The 14333-nt window shown below is 41.4% G+C and overlaps 1 protein-coding gene across 2 annotated transcripts in view; it reads left to right on the top strand.

The window, feature by feature from the left end:
* cttnbp2 (cortactin binding protein 2) overlaps positions 1 to 12562 on the top strand; it is a 96502-nt gene extending 83940 nt beyond the window's left edge. For both annotated transcript variants that reach the window (XM_040026547.1, XM_040026546.1), the window contains exons 12-23: positions 1271 to 1350; positions 2033 to 2119; positions 3267 to 3366; positions 3673 to 3849; positions 4861 to 5033; positions 5361 to 5539; positions 6042 to 6277; positions 6409 to 6600; positions 7572 to 7623; positions 7841 to 7940; positions 10350 to 10463; positions 11088 to 12562. In XM_040026547.1, the coding sequence (XP_039882481.1) occupies positions 1271 to 1350; positions 2033 to 2119; positions 3267 to 3366; positions 3673 to 3849; positions 4861 to 5033; positions 5361 to 5539; positions 6042 to 6277; positions 6409 to 6600; positions 7572 to 7623; positions 7841 to 7940; positions 10350 to 10463; positions 11088 to 11444 (1847 nt within the window). In that variant the 3' untranslated portion in view covers positions 11445 to 12562. The remainder of the gene's footprint in view (positions 1 to 1270; positions 1351 to 2032; positions 2120 to 3266; positions 3367 to 3672; positions 3850 to 4860; positions 5034 to 5360; positions 5540 to 6041; positions 6278 to 6408; positions 6601 to 7571; positions 7624 to 7840; positions 7941 to 10349; positions 10464 to 11087) is intronic.
* Positions 12563 to 14333: the final 1771 nt, after the last annotated feature.

The following is a 14333-nucleotide window of genomic DNA, read 5'->3' as shown; positions in this document are numbered from 1 at the left end:
AAACAAATAAAGCAAATACTCAGTGAGCAGATGAAGGCTGAAGCTTTGGCTTATTACACGTTCTTTTTTTCTTTTTTTTCACACAGCACATTTCAGACGGCAACTCTTTTGATATCACATATCATGTAAATTATGCTCTCGAAGCTTCAAAAAGCCCCAAATCCTGAAAAAAATATACAAATTTTAACTATCAGAGGAAATTTGGAAAACAGCCTCTACCACAAAGCATACCGAGCCCCCCAGACTCGTTTTCTTTTTTCAGATTAACAGCAGAAGTGTGTCGGTCCTTTCATATTTCATGGTTTTTGGGAATCCGGGACAGGACGAGACTGAATCAGCTCACTTTTTGGAGCAGGACAAATCATATGGAATCTGAACCTGTCGGTTCTGATTGAGTCCAGACGTGGTCCCATATTAGATACGGCTCTAACTTTGATGTTTCGTTGTCTACATTTCTTTGTACATTCTTCACTTTAATGCACGTGAGATGCTGGCAGACATACCTAAAAGCAGGTTTTGATGTCTTGAAATATCCTTCACATTATCATCCCAACGATCCAACTCCACAGTACTGGCATACGTACAGCCTTATTTAAATAGCTTCTGTTTCTGTTTTTACTTTGCCCTCACAGCCTTCGACTCATTGCCTGCAATTGCAAATTATCTTGTAAATGACTCTGTAAACAGAGACAGCTGACTTCACTGACCCCTGTGTTTACTCCTTATGAAGGGCAGACTGGGACAACATCCACAGTTTGCTTTTGAAGCAAATGATCTTCTGTATTTTATATGAAAGATCGTAAAGATTTAGATTCAACTAATGTTTAGATATGTTAAATATAGTGACAAAGCTTTCAGAGATTGTGTCGAGAATTATTCCAGTTCATCTAAAAACTGTGGTTTAGGTGAAAATCTTTGAGGAAGGATGAGTGACTGAGAGTCCTCAGCGTGTGGATTTAAACCTCTCACAACTGTAATTCATCCCGCTCACTGGCAGAAAGCATTAAGAGCTATTAGTAAATATCCACGTAGACCATACCCTCACTCTGCTCTGATTTACTGACAGCAGTGTTTACATTTACTGTATTGCAGGCCTGTAGCTAAAAGCACTGAGGAAATAAATAATGTGGCTATTAAACATGCTGTTTTTAGTTTTTAGGACATTCTTATTCCAAGGGCACCTTGAGGTTGGGCTCGCATAGAGGAGCCTCGCATGTAAAGCAGATTGGATTTGAGGATTTATTTGTGCGTCTGTGGGGTTTTTTGACAGGTCTGTCTGAGTCATGCCTCGATGAATTGGCTCTGGAATCCCTCTTCCCCCTGCCACTGCTGCACAACTATGTCCGCCTGGTAAGCGCGCACATTGCACACATTTATGCAAATACACACAAAGGAGTGTGAGGGATTGGGGGGGGTTTGGTGAGTAAGATGCTGGAAAAATACAGAGGAAGTGATACACCATTAGTGAGAGAGATGGCAAAGAAAGAGGAGTGGGTGATGGACAGATGAAAGGAAATGGAGGGTGTGATTTTCTAGCAGCTATGCTGCCCCCTGCTGGCTGCATCAAAAGCAGGCATTTTGTCATCACAGATGTTTGTTTTAAAAGGGGGGGGGGGGAGATAATAGCATGTGTAGATAAAAGAATCCATGGCAGAACCCCGTATACAAGCAAAAGAATTTGAATGCTTAGATTCGTCCAGCAGCTTTTTGGATAGAAAAGGCTGCTGGTTGTGGTGTAATGGTGTGGGGTGTGTCTCCACAGCCTACCTGAGTATTGTCGCTGACCATATCTATCCCTTTATGACCACAGTGTACCCATCTGCCAGCAGGACAATATATTAGTCACTCAAACTGGTGTCTTGAATGTGACAGTGAGTTGACTGTATTCAAATGGCCTCCACAGTCACCAGATCTCAATCCAATTGGAATTGTTATTAAACAACAGGATTAAATGTAGACAGACTGTCATGCTACCACATTATTCTCTCTTCTTGTCAGCTCAGTCTTTGCCTGTTTCTGTGTCTGTGTTTAGGTGGAGCAGTATGGTAACCTCATCTTTCATGGGCTCCAGGGCAGCTGTCAGGAGTACATCGCCGGTCTGGTTGCTCACTACATCAAGGTACCACGGCTTAAACGCTGTTTCGGAGCGCTGCGCTCTCAAAGAAGTGCTACAACCCCTACTTAAAACCTGACCACTGTGTGTGTTCAGCCAGTCATGTGAAGGGAGGTGTAGTGTTGAACAGCTGAATGTGTGAGAAAACATGGCCTTACTTTGAAGTAAAGTGTCATGAAAGCAAATTCATTCATAGCTGAGGTGTAATTGTGAGTTTCTTCCATGTCAGGGAGTGCTGACAGTTAAGTCTGAGGAAAATCTTCTACTTTACATCTTTAAACAAAGTTGCATTTGGCTCTGTTGCACAGGCTGATGCAATGAAACCGAAATTGCTGGCAAACAGTAATGCAATGTCTCATTACAACATGATGAAACACACCAAAGGCTAGCCACTGGTCCTTCCCACAGGCCACAGATTTAATAGGAATAGGGGGAACTCACACAGTGGAACTCAAATTCATCATCAGTGATGCTTTTTTTTTTTTTTAATTCTTAAATATTTGGCCAGCACATGGGCAAAAACTGTTTGAATCACTGCTGCTTTCACATTGACACGTTAGTCTGGTAATGGCATCAGAAACTGTATTTTTCCACGTGCACACAAAAGAAGATGTGGCTACATGAAAAAATAAGGTTAGGTTGAAGAATTGTGAATTAGGAACAGAAGCCGAACTGTCCGACTGTTAAACTAGAAAGTGAAATTCTCACTCATAAGAGCGGTATTAACCATTACCTACATAAACACAGGGAATCATGTATATGAAAGCCCTGTACAGTGTCTTGTGTCTAATCAGTCATGTGGCAGTGGTCATTCTTCTGTATTTGTGGTGCCTGTTTTGATGATTTCCTTGCTTTAGTAATAATTATTCCTTTTTATTCATTTACTTATTGATTTCTTTTTTTTAATAAAGCTGTGTATCACAATGAAATGCCACGATATTTAAAAAGCAAATGAAGGACACAGGAATATCTTTGATAGCTCTGATGTGGAAAAGCCCTTTTTTCTCATTCAGAATTTCCTCCTGCTCCGTTTCACTCGGCACATAGTAACCGTACATTTCCTTTGTTTCCATGACAACGGGCTCCCTTCTTACCTCTTTGTGCTTCTTCACTCATCTCCCCCCACCCCACCTCTTCTTTGTATCTCTATCAGTCGAAGCAGAAGGCAGGGGGGCTCAGCTGTGACGTGGTGAGGGTGGAGGTGGAAGAGAGCCTGACCAAAGAGCATCTGCTTGAGACTTTCATCAGCTGTGGTAGGAAAACACACGAGCAGACACACCGATGGAAAGCTTCATATTTAAAAGTCATGGTTTAATTTGATCAGCTACATTTATTGCACAAAAGAATTTTTTTTTCTGTCTCTTTATGGTTGATTCTGGAAGGGTCGGGTGGGAGGAAATCACTCATTCTTCCACTCTCAAAGTGCCTCAGATCAACTCACAGAAATACAGCGATTTAAAGCAGTGACAACATTTAGGATCGTGCAGTTTCCCCTGTCTTTGTATTGATGGTGCTTTATGTTGTATTGCTGTTTATTTTCCTTCCTCCTCTTCTTCCAGGTTTCCTGGTGCCAGCTGTGGGGTCAGGGGTCAGCCTACCAGCTCGACATACTGATCACTGTGTGATAGTCCTGCTGGAGGGACTGGAGAAAGCTGCATCCCTAACAGGCCTGCTTGGAGACCTCTGCCACAGTCTGGACAGCAGGAGCGCTGCTTCATCACTGGTCCTGAACACTGGTATGGCTGCAGACAGAGCCTGTAGCACAGATACAGACAGTGTAGTAAAGCACACACACGTAAGGTCTGGTGTCTCACACAGGTGGAGGAAACTTTTATGTCAAACGTTTAGTCCCACTGCTGTTTGAAATTTGGTACCAAGAGGCACAAAAATCCTCTTGAATCCCTGCGCTAAGCCCAGCAGTAAGTTGACTGATTGTGGGGGTGGTGTGGGGGGGTGTATGAGTTTATATAGGATCAACTTCACATTTGGTCAGTCTCAACTGCTGACGTTGGCCAAGCTAAATTACAAAGCTTATGAGTTCTCGTTGAAGGGCATGTCCAAGGTGCCATGGAAAGTTTCGATCAGAGCCCTGTCATTGCAGCTTGCAGCTGTAATTTTAATTTGTTTTGTACAAGAGTCTGTGCTCTTCGGTAAACAGGAAGTCTTAAGTGGGGTTTATAGTCCTGCAAGTGTGTCCGTCTGTACACAGCTTTTCAGACAGAGGGGGACGAGGGGTTTTCACCCACGCGAGACACGCAGCCGTGCACTCTTTCAAGATCCTGACTGCATGCCACTGGAAGTGGATGACATATGGAACTGCCTAACTTTGATTGGTAGGTATGTGGGCCAGAATAGACCAGGTAGTGATAGTGGAGTCCACCGAGAACGGGAGAACGGCAAAAAAGCGTAAAAGATCATAAAATAAAGCATGAAAAGCACAGACAGCGACTGCAGTGGACACTTTTCATTGTTTTTAACACTTCAGCTCTTTGTATGTTCGAACTTCACTCTGTGGCTGACTCACGGACCACAGACTGGTTGTAGGACATACTTTGTACACCGCCTCCATCTGACAACATAGCTCACTGCAGGCAGACAGGCAGGCCCTAGAGTGGAGTGGACAGCGAACGCGCTCCCTGTGCTCGACCACAAAACCAACAGTCAGATAATAACAACAATATAAGAGACTGACTAGGAAGATGATGCCAAATAAATCGGCTTTTTTGTCTTGTCCTTCCTTCCCTCAGGTCCCCACCACTTCCGAGAGGGGAACTTTCTGATTGCAACATTATCGAAGCCCCGCCTGCAGGGAGCAGAGCTTCGTCTCCAGCAGCATTTCCGCTGGGTCACTTTTCGTTGGGATCAGGAGCCACTGCACAGCCTGCTGGGAAGGCACCTCCGCAAAAAGCTGCTTCACAAGGTCAGACAGAGGTTTAGCTGCAGCTTCCAGAGAGACTGCATCATTTTGGTGGACGGCCAGATCGGTTTTGTTTTAATCACAACCAAAATTGTGTTGTTGTTTTTTTTTTTTTCCACCTGTAATCCCAAACAAGCTCAAATGTTAGGAAATGGATCATTAAGAGTAGCACAGGGAGACGTGATCAAAAACATAGTAGAACTGTTCACAGGAAACCCAGTCTGTGATATTCCTTCCCATATGTCCTTTTGATATTTCACTTTAGCCACATGGTGTTTTATCATAAGAGCAGAACATATTCAGTTCTGTTGCCCTGCTTCTTTCCCCCAGATGGGGACTGGACTTTGGTCTCCTGATGGCGTCATGGAGCGGTTGGTGTTGTGGGTGAGCCAGGTTTGGCAGCAGCTCAATGCCTGCCTGTCCCGTCTGGGGACCCATGAGGCTTTGCTGGGCCCGCAGCTCTTCCTGTCCTGCCCTGTGGTCCCAAACAACGCGCAGGCCATTGTAAGGTGTGTGAACATGTCTCTATCTAGAAAAAAATTATAGTTTGTTTCCAGTGCTCATTTGTGAAGTGAAGGAGTTATGCGATTTGAATTAAAGCTGAAGCCCTGCACTGTTGATTGTTTGACCTGTACAGAGGCACAGTCCCCCTCTTGGTGAGAGTAGTTTAATTTGCTGTGATGAAAAACACAAAATCAGTGAATATTTGTACATAAGTGACGGAATTACTTAGTAGATCTGTTGTAAATGAGCTTTTAGTTGATTTGGTTACATTTTAAAAAGTGCTGCTTTCTCTACACATTAATGATTTGATTGTTTCCATATAAAGTGTTTATCTTTCTACCTTCATTTATGATAAATGAACATTCTAAACTGAACTGAAACGACCTCAGTGTTGACCAGATAATCTGCGGCCAGAGGAAAAAGATCAGGAAACGACTTAAGGGAAGAACTATGAAGTGTGTGCGTGCTTGGAAGCTTACATGTTTGCGTGTGTGCACATACGTGCAGGTGGCTGGCACGTCTCTGGAATGCTGTGGTCGTCCCCCGTGTAGAAGAAGCCATCATCTCCCGGGTAACAGCCAAGCGCTCCTCCTCTTCCACCTCTCACTCTCCAGCCCCCTCATCACAAAGACCATGTCTTAGCAACTGTGGGCTGAGTGCTGGACAACAGGCTGTGGTGAAAGCCGCTCTCAGCATCCTGGTCAACAAGGCTGTACTCCTGGGATGCCCCCTGCCTCGACACGGTGCGTGTGCGTCACATGTGATGTTTGGCTGTTGATTCACTCAAGTTCCCAAAGGAAATAAGTGAGCAGGGAAAAAAACATGACATGAGATTAAAAATGCACTGATCGACAGTGTTTCCCTTATTCCTCAGAAATCGACAGATACCTGCTAGAGTTTCAGGGTGGCACGTTCCCTCTGTCAGCTGTTGGCCCCTATAAAGGAAGCATGTGCGGCGGAGGAGGTAGAAGGGGACGGGACAGTGGCAAGTTGAGACGATCCAACACCAGCCCTCGGAAGAAGGGAAGCCCCGCCTTGAATTGGAGCAGCAGTTCCTTCAGAGAGGGTAAGAATGCTGCTCTGCATTGGATCACAATGAACAATGTATTTGTACTTGTGGGAATATTCTTTTAAAAATCTGTCATTTTGGAGGGGCAGGTTTACTTGAATAATTTAAAGGTATCAAGGCGTGATTGTATTCTGTAAGTGTTAACTAAAACTGGTCCATAGCAGTAAGGTAACTGGTGGCACCGCCCGGCACCTGATTTTGGATGCATGCTGTTGTTTTTAACTTTGTTATCTACTGCCATCGTTCACCTTTGCTTTTGTCCAGGTTGCAGCTGTAAATGCTTTTTTTCGATGATTTTCCTGATTAAATAAAAGTTGCATTGGTTCGCTGGTACCATCTCATGGTACAAACTGGTATTACACGAACGTGCGGCCCAACCCAAGTGCAGACGATATCTCTTCACCACAACACACAGATGTTTTCGACATTGTGTCATAGTGGTTATTTCTTCACATTCAGACAGCTTTAATTATTTTGTGTTTTAAATGTAAAATCATTACACTGTGACGTTCTGGATGTAACAGAGCAATGAAAGTCCTCAGATACTTCAGATAAAGCATTTTTTCAGTCACATATAAAGCGCTTGTTAAAATACGATGCGTAAAGCGTTAGATTTAGACATTTGAAAGCCCCGATTAAGGACACGTCTTCAATCTCCACAAGGTGGCACTGTTTACCAGCCCTAACATTTGCTGCCTGGCTCTTTCTTTTCTCCTTTTTACTCAGGAGAAACCACAAATCCCCATCTTTTATATTTGAAAGCAAGTGTTTCTAATTAAAACTATTGGTAGAATGCCTGTTTGTGTCCACGTGCACAGTTTGTGTACTCATCAGCTCACCTTCCGTGTTTCTATAGATAAGCCTTTTTAATAAAACCCAGGCTTTTGGCTCTGTTCCTGTTGCCATTTAAGTGAACTGCCGTTTTTCATGTCGTATGAATAAAGCTGTACATTAACCTATGATTTCAGGTTCTCTCTCGAGCTCTGATGTCAGCTTGATCTCCAATGGCAAAGTCCAGAGGTTGGTTCTGTGTCTCATTAATATAAATGTGCAGCAGTGGTAATAGCATTAGCATCAGTACCTTATATTAATATGTGGACAGACAGAACTTGCAAACATATTTTTATTAAATAGCTTAATTAAGTAGTTGTTACAGTACGTTAGGTGCCTTTGCATATATATTTTGTAAAAATTATTGTTACTATTATTAATTTTTTAAATTTCTATACTTTTTTAGACAGCCCGAAGGTCTGTCTGTTTTCTCTGATGATGAGACCGATTTGATCAGAGAACTGCAGACAATGTGCTCCAGCAAATCTGAGCCAGACATCACTAAGGTACTCACAAGCCTTTCTCCACTCACTCACTGACACAATGGATTTACTCTGACTCTAACTTAAAAGAGACGTTTCAATGCTGGGAAGTCAGTTATATTATCAATCCAGTGGAAATGTGCCGTTAACAGTAATTTATGACCAGGACAAACTGAAATAGTGGGGAGACCGTTGACATATAATTTAGTGCTGTCAATAGATTTAAAAAAATATAACAAATTAATCGCACAATTTTCTGTAATTAATTGCAATTTCTTGATCAATAGCCTGGTTGCAATTACATTTTTTTCAACTTTATATTTAAGCTTGTAACTGACATTTATGCAATATAATGAAGTAAATACAGAATAAACACAACGATTGGATGCTTAAATTCAAAGAGAATTTGAATAGTTTTCTTCAATCTTGTAGCACAGATTCTCTTCTGTGGAATACAACTTTTTAAAAACCCTACATACTAACAGGTAAGTATGCACTAATATATAATATATGTATTAGTGCTCTCAAACAATTACAATTTTAAATCGGATTCATCACAGGGTTACTGTGGATTAATTTTGATTAATCACGATTAAATATCATTCATTTTTATTCTATATTGATCACATTTCATTTTGCATAAGCAAACAGACTCGAGAAAAAGGGAAAATATACGGACTTAACATGTTTATTGAACATCTTGAACATTCGTGTTAACAAAAAGAACTGTGTAAACATTTATCCACTCTCACACTCAGGCACTTCAAGTCCTTGAAACGTGGAACCAAAGCTATGTAAAGCGCCTGTTCTCAACGATATTAATAGGTCTGCAGTTTGTTGCAGTCCACTTGGCGGTTGTGTCGGTCAATATTTGCGAGGTAGACTTACTGAGTCCCTGATGCTCCGTGAGTGGTTTGTCGCAAGCTGGGTGACCCGTTAGCCAAAGTCCTAGCAGCATACCCGACTAACGTATGCTTCGCGTCAATGTGATATTTTAAGCTGGAGGTGCTTCGGTGAAAAGAAAATTCCTTCTTGAACAATGTGCATAATACTTTATGTCGGTCGACTGTTCCGTCTTGTTATTTTTTTAATACTCAAATTTCCCATCGAGAGGGCCAATGTGCGTTTATCATCTTCCATATTGAGTTGATTGGTTCAGCTGCCCGTCTCTACCAGATCAGCTGCCCATTTGCAAAGGTAACTCTACTTGAACAAACTGCCTGAAATGCGTTGACAGAAACATTTCAGGGATTTTGAGTCATTCTGCAATTTTTGACATTAATTGCGTTAAAAATTTTGATCGCGTTGACCGTGATGGCGGATTAATGTGCGTTAACACGTTCATTTCGACAGCACTAATAATTTTATATAAATACTGCATGTGAAATGTTGTCAACTACTGACTTTTGACCCAGGAAGGTTTTAAAAACTTGAAATGTACTTCCCACCATTTCAGTAAGAAGCTAAAGTTCACTGCACTGACATATAGATCGCTGCTGAGTGACCAGACTGGTATTTAATGCTAAAAATGATCTGGATAAACTAAAATCATTTTAAATATAAGGATTGTTTTGAATTTTGGGGTGAACATGTTTTTTCAGTGAGTTACTGCTTGAAGTGTGGAACTCATGGACATCAGATACTGTGTTTCCTGCCTAGAAACACTCTGCCAGGCCTTTCCTGTCGCTGCCTTCAGTTGTTGCTTGTTTCTGATCTCTGTGCTTTCACTTGTGTCTGCAGTAACAATGCAAAGCATGTTCTGTTGGTTTGAGATCAGCCATTGAAGAAGATCATATTTTTGCAGCTTATAAAACTTTTGGGTTGCTTTTGCTGTATGATTTGGGTCATTATCCATTTCCACAGTGAAGCACTCTCTGATCAGTATTGCAGCATTTGGCTGAATGTTAGCAGAGAGTAATTGCCCTGAACACTAAAGAAATCCTCCTGCTACTTCTGTGAGCACTCACATCATTACACATTAGTGGTCCAATTCCACTGGCAAGCATACAAATTTCCCCCTCATGCTGGACAGATACTGTGGTATTCTTTGGGTTATGAGCTGTTGTTTTGTTTTTTTTTCTTCTCCATACTTTTCTCTTCTTCCCATCATTTCTTTTGCTAGCTTTCTGATAAGTTTATTGTGGTTTTGCAGCATTATGATAACCTCCATCTTTCTGGACATCATATTTAGAATTCTCATGAAACCATACCAAATGCAAGCTCAACACTTGGAATCACTCTTGAAACTCAAGATATTTATCTGCGTCATATGTAATTTGGCCTCACCTGACCATAAAACTGCTGGTCAGCAGGTGTCCAGCGACTTTTGACCCTATGAAAATGGCTGTGTAGAAAAGTAGGGGGGAAAAGTCAAAACTTACACTCCTCCAGGTATGAGCTGCTGCTTGAAATACTCTTCTCTATCTCTTACAGATCTCTCACACCAAAGATGACATGATCCTGTTCTCCAGCTTGCCCAGAGAAGCAGTGCTCCCACGAAAGGCTGAGCAAGAAACCGCAGTCCAGCAACGACCACAGATGGAAAGAGTAAGAGGCAAAGGCGATTAGCAGCTTAACACTGTGATAAATAATAGTTGTTGTAAATAGCATCAGAAAGCAATGAATACATTAGCCTGTAAGTCAAACTCTAGTGATGGTTTGATATTTAACGAGACCTGTTCCAGTTAATTTCCAACTCTCTAGTTTTGTTCTTTCACTCAACTAAAGCAACATTGCACAATTAACAGTTGTAATTAATCCTTTATTTATCTTATAGTGAGCCTTGGTGGAGCCCTTGAGCTGATCCGCTCACTGAAACATTTAGCTCCTCTCCTTTTAAACCATCACTATAACTTTTGGCCCTCCACTGACTCTAAACGGTGTTGCAGCAGGTGCAAACCACTCTTTTTGATGGAAAACAGAGGAAGAGTAGAAAACAATGTCTGAATGTAGTTGTGCAGAGCAGTCTGAATCCTGAGCTTTTGGCTTACTCTTGCTGCTAATCCTTTTGCGTCTACTACACCACAAACAGGTTACTTATAACTAGAAGTAGTAAGAAGCAGTAACTTGATTACGTTTCAGATCTCCTCTGTAATTTCATGCATTATTGCCCCCACCAGTTTTGTCCACTGACATGAAAACGTTAAAGCGGGCTCAATCTTTGATCCGTAGACCGTCAGTCAGTCCAGCCGCAGCTCCAACCAGGCGTCTGTCCAGAGCAACGATCGACGATCGGGCCCACGTGTCAAATCACAGCTCCCCATCGCCAGCAGCCGAGGGCAGCACACCCGCGTCTCTGCGGCCACCCCAAGCAGCAGCAATAACAATAATGGCAGCAACAGCCCCAGCCGAATCCAGACGCCCCACAGCCGCAGCAGAACTACAAACAGCAGCACCAACAGCAGAACAAAGCAGGCTCCATCCAGCAGCAGCAGCAGCAACAACAACTACTACAGCAACATTGACAACAACAACCAATCACATGAGGAGATCTGGATTCTCCACAGAGACCTGCATGAAAACAAATAGACATTTTCCTCCCTCCTCCTCCCCACGATTCTTCCTGTCATGATGTAAAGACTAAGTACCTGACAACCTTTGACTCTTAGTATTTGTACTTGTTACTAGTACTTGTTACACTGTAATACAGTTGTGTACTTGGGGACCATAGTTTCATTCTATTACAGTATTTGAATTATGTGATTGCTTGGGGTTAAAGAAAAGTGGCTTCTCGTGTGTGGGAAACAACACAAGGTAATGCAGCAGGTTGTTTTACTGTTGCCTTAATTCCAGTGCATCAACCTGCAGCAAGTACGTGACAGTATTCAGAGACTGGTTAAGAACTGACTCACCTATAGTATTTAACCTGCCTCAAAACAGCCCTGGCACAGTATTCTTGTGTACTTAAAGTGAAATGCTGTACTTCTGAAGCCACTGAGTGTTTTTGGATCAAAGAAGGAAAAAGCAGGTTTTTTCTCTTTCTTTTGTTTTTGATTTTTTTTTTTTTTTTTGCTTTCTTTTGGGTATTAAGTATTTTGAAATATTCACGTGTTTTATCTTTAAATAGTTGCAAGGTTGGTTAAAATACTGTTGAAATTAATCAGGGTTTTACCAAATATTTGTACATAAGAATTAGTAAGTCTAAATGCTCTATAGATCGGTGTATGTGGTATGTGGATGCTTGTACAGTGATATAAATCTTAAAGCAAAACAGCTGAGAAAAACAGGCTGCTTGTATATAGTGTTTGTAAATTGAGTTTTGGTTCTGAGCCCTTCACTTGGTTCATAGTGAAGGTGGTTGTGGCAATAAGTAATAGAACTGTAGAAATACAGGATGTCCTCTGTCAATTGTAAGCCATAATAAATATTTTCAAAGCTCATCAGTTACCCTGACTCGTGTTCAGCTGATCCCCAACTCTGTAATTCACTTTTTATTCACGCTTCCCATTATTACTGTGTGTGTTTTTATTTTTAAGGACCTGTTTTATCGGAAGCGTTTATGTACATATATATAAATATATCTATACATATGTACAGGAGAGATTTTAGGCAACATATGATTTTGATCTGTACGATAGCTGTTTGAAGTTTAAAGAATTGTCTTTTTTGTCAAGCACAAAAATTAAACACAGCACTGTCAAAACCCCCGTCAGCCTTTCTCGTTTTTTATTTGTTTGCTTTTTCTTGTTATTGTTGGTTTGTCTGTTTTTTAATCTGCATTTTTTAAAACTGGCATACTCCTGAGTCAAAAGACTTAAGAGTTGACCAACCATGTCATAAAATATGGTGAATTGTATCAAGTATCAAGTGTTTTTTTTTTTTTTAATTTATATTATTCTGAATATGTAATATTTTAACACCTCTCCTGACTATTAATTATTTACTTATTTATGTTTATTTATTACACTGTCCTTATAGTTGTTGGGCTATTTACAAGATCATGAGTAGTAGTAGTAGATGTTTGAAAACTACTACTACTATATATTATACTATATTCACAAAGTCACATTTAGTGAGATTTCTGTGTGGTTTATAGTTTTTAAATCTTCTGTGTATGTTTGTAAATCTGGGTTATCCAGAAAACATTAGCTAACCACATGTAATTGACAAGTTTTTAACCATTGAGTTTGTGGTTTCTCTTTCTAATCACATAGTTTCAAAACAAAGATGACTCATTCAGAAGTTGGAAAACAGGAGCTGTATCCATCTTTTATATGGTCCATTGTTAATACCAGGACACTTCAGCTTTAGTCAATAAATCAGCAATATAATGCGAAATTTTCGGACATGTCTCAAGACTGAAAGTTCTTTATTGCCGTTGTAAAAAAAAGAAAGTATACAGTTGATCAGAATCATGGTCTGAAGGCTTTGTTGTGCCATGAGGAGCACTGTAAACTCAGTAATCTCTATGACAACCTTGCGTCCACACGAGCAGAGGGAAGAGAGAGGCCTCGGACGGAGCTCCCACAACCAAAGGGGCAGGAGCACTAGAGAACCAGAGGCAGTGGGTAGCCAAAGCCGCCCAGCCAAGGGGCAACAATAATAATAATAATATACAGTGGCTTGCAAAAGTATTCGGCCCCCTTGAACTTTCCCACATTTTGTCACATTACAGCCACAAACATGAATCAATGTTATTGGAATTCCACGTGAAAGACCAACACAAAGTGGTGCACACGTGAGAAGTGGAACGAAACTCATACATGATTCCAAACTTTTTTTTTTTTTTTTACATATAAATAACTGAAAAGTGGGGTGTGCGTAATTATTCAGCCCCCTTTGGTCTGAGTGCAGTCAGTTGCCCATAGACATTGCCTGATGAGTGCTAATGACTAAACAGAGTGCACCTGTGTGTGATCTAATGTCAGTACAAATACAGCTGCTCTGTGACGGCCTCAGAGGTTGTCTAAGAGAATATTAGGAGCAACAACACCATGAAGTCCAAAGAACACACCAGACAGGTCAGGGATAAAGTTATTGAGACATTTAAAGCAGGTTTAGGCTACAAAAAGATTTCCCAAGCCTTGAACATCCCACGGAGCACTGTTCAAGCGATCATTCAGAAATGAAAGGAGTATGGCACAACTGTAAACCTACCAAGACAAGGCCGTCCACCTAAACTCACAGGCCGAACAAGGAGAGCGCTGATCAGAAATGCAGCCAAGAGGCCCATGGTGACTCTGTATGAGCTGCAGAGATCTACAGCTCAGGTGGGGGATTCTGTCCATAGGACAACTATTAGTCGTGCACTGCACAAAGTTGGCCTTTATGGAAGGGTGGCAAGAAGAAAGACATTGTTAACAGAAAACCATAAGAAGTCCCATTTGCAGTTTGCCACAAGCCATGTGGGGGACACAGCAAACATGTAGAAGAAGGTGCTCTGGTCAGATGAGACCAAAATGGAACTTTTTGGCCAAA

This window comes from Simochromis diagramma, unplaced genomic scaffold (genome assembly GCF_900408965.1).
Source record: "Simochromis diagramma unplaced genomic scaffold, fSimDia1.1 OVJJ01000293.1, whole genome shotgun sequence".
In the NCBI taxonomy this organism is placed as follows: Eukaryota; Metazoa; Chordata; class Actinopteri; order Cichliformes; family Cichlidae; genus Simochromis; species Simochromis diagramma.
Note: the sequence above shows the minus strand (reverse complement) of the source record. Positions and strands in the feature narration are given on the sequence as shown.